Source organism: Scyliorhinus canicula, chromosome 4, assembly GCF_902713615.1.
Source record: "Scyliorhinus canicula chromosome 4, sScyCan1.1, whole genome shotgun sequence".
NCBI classification, from domain to species: Eukaryota; Metazoa; Chordata; class Chondrichthyes; order Carcharhiniformes; family Scyliorhinidae; genus Scyliorhinus; species Scyliorhinus canicula.
This window is the reverse complement of record NC_052149.1, coordinates 155,460,566-155,466,565: the sequence shown is the minus strand read 5'-3', so window position 1 is coordinate 155,466,565 and position 6,000 is coordinate 155,460,566. Positions and strand designations below refer to the sequence as shown.

General features: G+C 40.6%; 1 protein-coding gene across 2 annotated transcripts in view; it reads right to left on the bottom strand.

The window, feature by feature from the left end:
* Positions 1 to 3,312: 3,312 nt before the first annotated feature.
* Positions 3,313 to 6,000, bottom strand: part of b4galt7 (xylosylprotein beta 1,4-galactosyltransferase, polypeptide 7 (galactosyltransferase I)) — a 50,064-nt gene continuing 47,376 nt past the window's right edge. For both annotated transcript variants that reach the window (XM_038795402.1, XM_038795403.1), the window contains one exon: positions 3,313 to 5,320. In XM_038795402.1, the coding sequence (XP_038651330.1) occupies positions 5,165 to 5,320 (156 nt within the window). In that variant the 3' untranslated portion in view covers positions 3,313 to 5,164. The remainder of the gene's footprint in view (positions 5,321 to 6,000) is intronic.

Here is a 6,000-nt window from a genome sequence, read left to right as displayed (position 1 = left end):
TGATAAAGTCCTACATAAGAGACTATTAACTAAAATGGAAAGCCATGGAATTGAGGGCAAATTCTTGATATGATTAGGAAAATGGTTGAGCAGAAGGTGACAGAAAGAGAGTGTGGATAATGCGCAATTACTCTAATTGGCAGGATGTGACCACAGAGGCCTCAATTATTCACATTATTCATTAATGACTTGGATGATGGCATATAAAATATCTAAATCTGCTGATGATACAAAGTTAGATCGCATTCTAGACAGCCGAGATGATAGCATAAAAATCAAAGGAGATATTGACAGACTAGGCGAATGGGCAAAATTGTAGCAGATGGAATTCAATGTAAGAAACTGTGAGGTTATCCATTTTGGACCAAAAAAGATAGGGCAGAGTATTGAAAGAGACTGGAGAACTGAAAGAGGCTGGATATAGTGGATGTCCAAAGAGACTTGGGAGTTCATAGATCCTTAAAATGCTAGAAACAAGTGCAGAAAATAATCACAAAAGCTAACGGAATGCTAGCCTTTATGTCTAGAGGATTGGAGTACAAAGACACAGGGGTTATGTTGCAGCTATACAGAACCTTGGTTAGGCTTCACTTGTAGTACAGTGAACAGCTCTGGGCTTACACCTTAGGAAGGGAATTTTGGGGCAGCACTGCGGCCTCACAGCGCTGAGGTCCCGGGTTTGATCTCGGCTCTGGGTCACGGTCCGTGTGGAGTTTACACATTCTCCACGTGTTTGCGTGGGTTTCGCCCCCACAACCCAAAAATGTGCAAGCTAGGTGGATTGGCCATGCTAAATTGCCCCTTAATTGGAAAAATTAATTGGGTACTCGAAATTTTTTTAAAAAGAAAAAAAAAGGAAGGAAATTATGGCCTTGGTGTGAGTGCAACGTGGGTTTACAAAAATTATACCTGTACTACCAGGAGTACAGGTATATGAGGAGAGATTAATCAAATTGATCGGTTTTCTAGAATTTAGAAGGTTAAGGGCTGATCTGATCGCGGTATTCAAGATATTAACATGGAAAGACAGGGAAGATGAAGATCCACTTGTTGGAGAGTCTAAAACTTGGGGGCATTTCTTCTTTTTTATAAATTTAGATTACCCAATTTTTTTTTCCTATTAAGGGGCAACTTAGCATGGTCAATTCACCTAGCCTGCAGATCGTTTTGGATTGTGGGTGTGAAACCCACGCAGACACGGGGAGAATTTGCAAACTCTGCACGGACAGTGACCCAGGTCTGGGATCGAACCCTGGTCCTCTGCGCCGTGAGGCATCAGTGCGAACCACTGCGCCACCGTGCTGCCCCCCTTGGGGTCATTTCTCAAACTTGGGGTTAGACCATTCAGGAGAAATGTTAGGAAGCACTTGTTCACTCAAAGGATGGTAGAGGTTTGGAACTCTCTCTTACAAACAACAGTTGAAGCTAAAATAATTTAAAATCTGTGATAAATAGAATTTTGTTAAGCAAAGATATTAAGGGATATGGACCAAAGGCAGGTATATGGAGTTAGGTCACAGATCAGCCATGATCTCATTAAAGGCAGGACAGGCTCAATGGGCTGAATGGCCTACTCCTGTTCCTACGAGAAGCGAAAGGCATTGGTAAAGGGTGGAGGCTTCTGGAGACTGCTAAAGGCAGGGAAGGGCTGAAAAGTCAGAGCTGCTCAAGGCTACTGGCTGTAGGTAAAGCTGTGATAATGGATCACTTATAGCATGGACCAAGAAATAGATTGGAAGGACTGGAATGCGCATGCATGAGGGCGGAGTAAGTCACTGATCAGGTTAGAAGAGCTCTGCCAGTGGGAGATGGGCCTTAATTAAATTATCTGGGAAGCTAATGGAATTGGGTAAGGACAGTGGGTCCAGGCCTTGAATGTGGATGATGACACAGCCAAAGTGTTTTGTGAGGGGGCAAGGAATCTAGTGGTAGCGAAGGATGGAAATCAAACCATAATAATTTTAAATTTCACAGGAAGGGGGAAAAAATTTGATGGTTGAACAAACACTCTCAGAAATTGGAAAGAAACTGAGATCTAGATTAGTCAGTCCATCAAGATGGTAGCAACATGATTACTGGAGTGCTATGAGACACTTTTCTGTGATGTTGGGCAATGCACACTACAGTATCTTCTCTAGAAACAACAATGTTGCTGCACTACATCTATCCTGAGGAATTATCAAGGTTAGTTCATTTGCATTATTGGGTTTGTCAGCACTATCTCAAAAATGCCTTGCTGGGGAAAAAAACTTGTACATCAGTCACCTCTGTAATGACCAGCTGATAGGATACAAGACCGGACCTTTCTTAGAAGCAAGGAAGTAAACACTGCAATGCCATCCTGCCGGTCAACAGCTCTGATCCACAATGTACTTTAACCAAATGTGTTCCATATTTCCAGAGGAAGTAAATGGGAGCACATCTGAACAGCAGCTGCAAGATAATGTCTTGTACAATAAAAGTGGAAGAGTGATTTGTTTAATACAGCTTACTTGGGTCTGCAAAACCCAAGGAATCTTAGTCATGCCCTGGACTGCATTACAGATCCTCACTAAAGCGAATGTCCACATGGAATAAAAATGACGTTGCTGAAATCAGACACGCTGCTGAAGCTTTTCATCTTGCACTCATCAAGGCAAACGCAAGAATGCTAAATTTCAAAGGATCACAACAAGTTATGCTACAGGAGAAATGGAGTGCTGACTGGTTGGCATGTTGACTCTGATTGTCCAAGGCATTGCCATGGAGAAAGGAACATGGAGCTATAAGCGACCTGTGCTTCCAGGTAATTCAAACAAGGTGCAAGGCTTGAACAGGTTCCTTTTGTTTGCAGAGAATGTTACCTCTAGCAAGCATAATTGAGCCACATTGTGAGCTTTACTGATTATCATAAATTGTTTAGTTTGTGTGGCTATTAGCACTCTGGATTGGTTATGCACCAATTTATCACCATGATCAATTTATGACAGAATGCAGATTAAACCATTGACCTCTCATCTTTAGATCTCAGTACCACATCATGTGATGTATTTGCCCGTTAAACCATTAATGGGCAAACGCACCATACTAATACAGCGTGCTACAATATAACCTACATAAAAGCAAGCACTGTATAAAGCATGAGGTTGGAAGCTCACTCTGGATGGAAGAGAATGCAGAGGTTGGTTACAGTATCACTGCGCCTGTTCTCTAGACTGCATACAAATAAGTGGGGGTGGCAGAATTATAAACCTACTGAACAAGTCAGTTTTATCATCAAGCAGCTTGTGATTTTAAAAGTAAACCTGTATATTTAAGTACAGCACAACACAATTGGTAAAATTAATTTATTTCTACGGTCGTAATCTGTTAAATTAACAAATATAAAGAAATGCATTGAAACAACAGTTTCAATTCACTAATATGGAACTATAACATCCTTTCTTTCATGGACCTATATAGAAAAGCATAATAGACACTAAAACAAATTGGACATTTTTGCAAAAGGTCTTTCCAATTTCAGATTCACTTACAATTCTTCCTTTCCATTTCATTCACAAATACAAAACCATCAGCAACATTGCCTTAGCTTGCTGTTGTAGCCCTTCAGCAGCTATTAACATGAAGTATCTGGTAAAGTACATAAAAAGGAACATGCAACTTTATGCCATTGACATTTTTCTACTTCAGTGAATCCAAATGCTTCAAGAGTGCAGAAAGAAACCAGGCAATATCTACATTTGTGTCACTTTGTTATTCCCTTTGTGTGACTCAGTTACAATTCCTTTCTTTGTCTCATCATAAAAGGGTCTTGGCCACTGCTTACAGTTCGTTTCACATTTCATCACTTCAAGAAGCTTAGGTTTTTGAGAGGTGTAGAAGTTTTAAAAAGACACTCACTCCGAAAGAAATGCCAGGAACTGAAACATGGTGATGCACAATACAGCTTCAAAGCAGGAGAAAAAAAATCTTAGATGGCTGAAATGTAGAAAATAAATCATATAGTCCAGATAATATGCCTATTTTTAATACTTTACTGTTGTGGTATTGCAAATTCTCCACCAGGTGGCAGAAGACTGAAGAGAAATACTTTCTGCTCTGCTCCTTCTCATTGGGAGTTTTTACTCGGAAAGAATCAAGTTAGCAAACCCCAAAGGTCAGAGCTGTTATTGTAACAACCTCAGGGATAGAGAGGTTTCTTTTTCAGATATCACAGTGAATCAGCAGTAAAAACACAAAGCACATTGCCTTATATTAGACAACAGTGCCCTTTTCCTTCAATATAAAATAATTTCCATTCTCTACACTTGGTTTGGAATGTATCGTTTTCTAACTGCAGAGATAATAATCCTTAGAACATTCGTATTGGCTGAGTTTCAAAATCAGTAACAGCATTGCCAGGTGCCTATCTTGTAGGCTCGAGTAAGCTGGCTGCTTATCTCTATGTAACAACCATGCTCGCCAACAAATGGAACCAAATCAAAATGGTGCCATTAGTATCAATTTCTTTGGAAATATTTGCCCCATCACTCTACAAATCAAAAAGGGGTGCCTCAATGTTCAGAATCACCCGACTGACGTTGGTGAGTTTTCTGTTTATTCTGGAGTCAAAAGGTAACACATCAACCAGTTCCTGGGTAGTTACTTAATTCAGGTAAAATGTTTCTTTTACTGACAATGGTTCTTGTTACTCTAGTGAGCTCCTACAGGTGGGCTCCAGACAGATTTCATCATTGCGCAACAATGGTGAAGGACCCCTGCTTCACCACTGAGTGGCCTGGTACAGTCCAGTCCATCAGGAGACCACCTGTAATGGTTTACAAACCTTGCTCTCACTATTAAAACAAGTGTTTGAAAGAGTTTTGTATGATAAAAACACTGACAGAAAGATTTAACTGCTTGGATTTTGTTCATTTATGAGTAACTTTCCGTGGTAGCATATTACTCCATCATGCCTTGTCAAACACTTGTCAATGCTTTGCAACCATATGAATCAGCACAGACCAGCCAGCAGACAGGAAATTCCATCCCTGCCTCTGTTTAATACTGCACTACTTCAGCACCTGATTCCATGTCAAGGGCATCATTGGTAGGAACAGGTGTCCAAAGACACACAGTGATAGGCCCATTTACTGTATCGCCATGTCAGCAAAGTGAAATCCTATTATTTCTGCCTTCTGTCCAGTCAGTTTATTACACACCAAGGAGTTTCATTCAGGTCACATTCCAATAGGATATTGATGATGATGCAGTGTACCCCATCTATTGTCAGCTCTGATTTGGACACAACACGGTATTTCAAGTTCTTTAAACCACCTTCTTTGTCAATCTTAAATTGTTCCTATAAACAAAGGAGAAGAAACAGAGACACGTATCAGTAAATTTAGCCCTTCATCATGTGGCTGGCGAGGCCAGAATCAGGGATTACTGAATCCCACTTTAGTAATATAAATTCCCTTTGTTTTAGACGAATAGATAAAGGAATAAACCCAACTTACCGTGCAGATGTTTCAGTTTTCTGCGTCTTATTGCAATGGTCAAAGGGTATAGAAGCGATCTCAATTGTCTAAATACTTCAGGCTCTCCCCAACACCAGGTTTTCTTCTTTTTTATCCTGAAGTCATTGCTAGATATGGTCCAGTGGGCATCAGCTGCCTTCCAACACTTTGCTCAAGTGACCATTCTTTATGTGCAAAGCAAGCCAGTGAGTTTCCTCATGCTCTTTGTCTGCTAGTAACATCACATCATCAAACTGATCCTAGCCTCAGCTGAAATCCATACCTGCACTTTCTAGCAAAGGTCATGGATAAAGACCAGGAGAGGGAACCACAGCTGATTTTTTTTTCATCCCCCTGTCGCCCCCCCAAGCCAATCGTTGTGCCCTTGACAGGGTCTTTTAATCTGTACGTATGTATCATGTAATTTCTCGACAAGAGGAATTCATAAACTAACTGCATCATATCAGGAACTGTTAGCAGGGGAATTATTTTTAGTTGAGACCACAAGAGTGAAGTAAAAGGC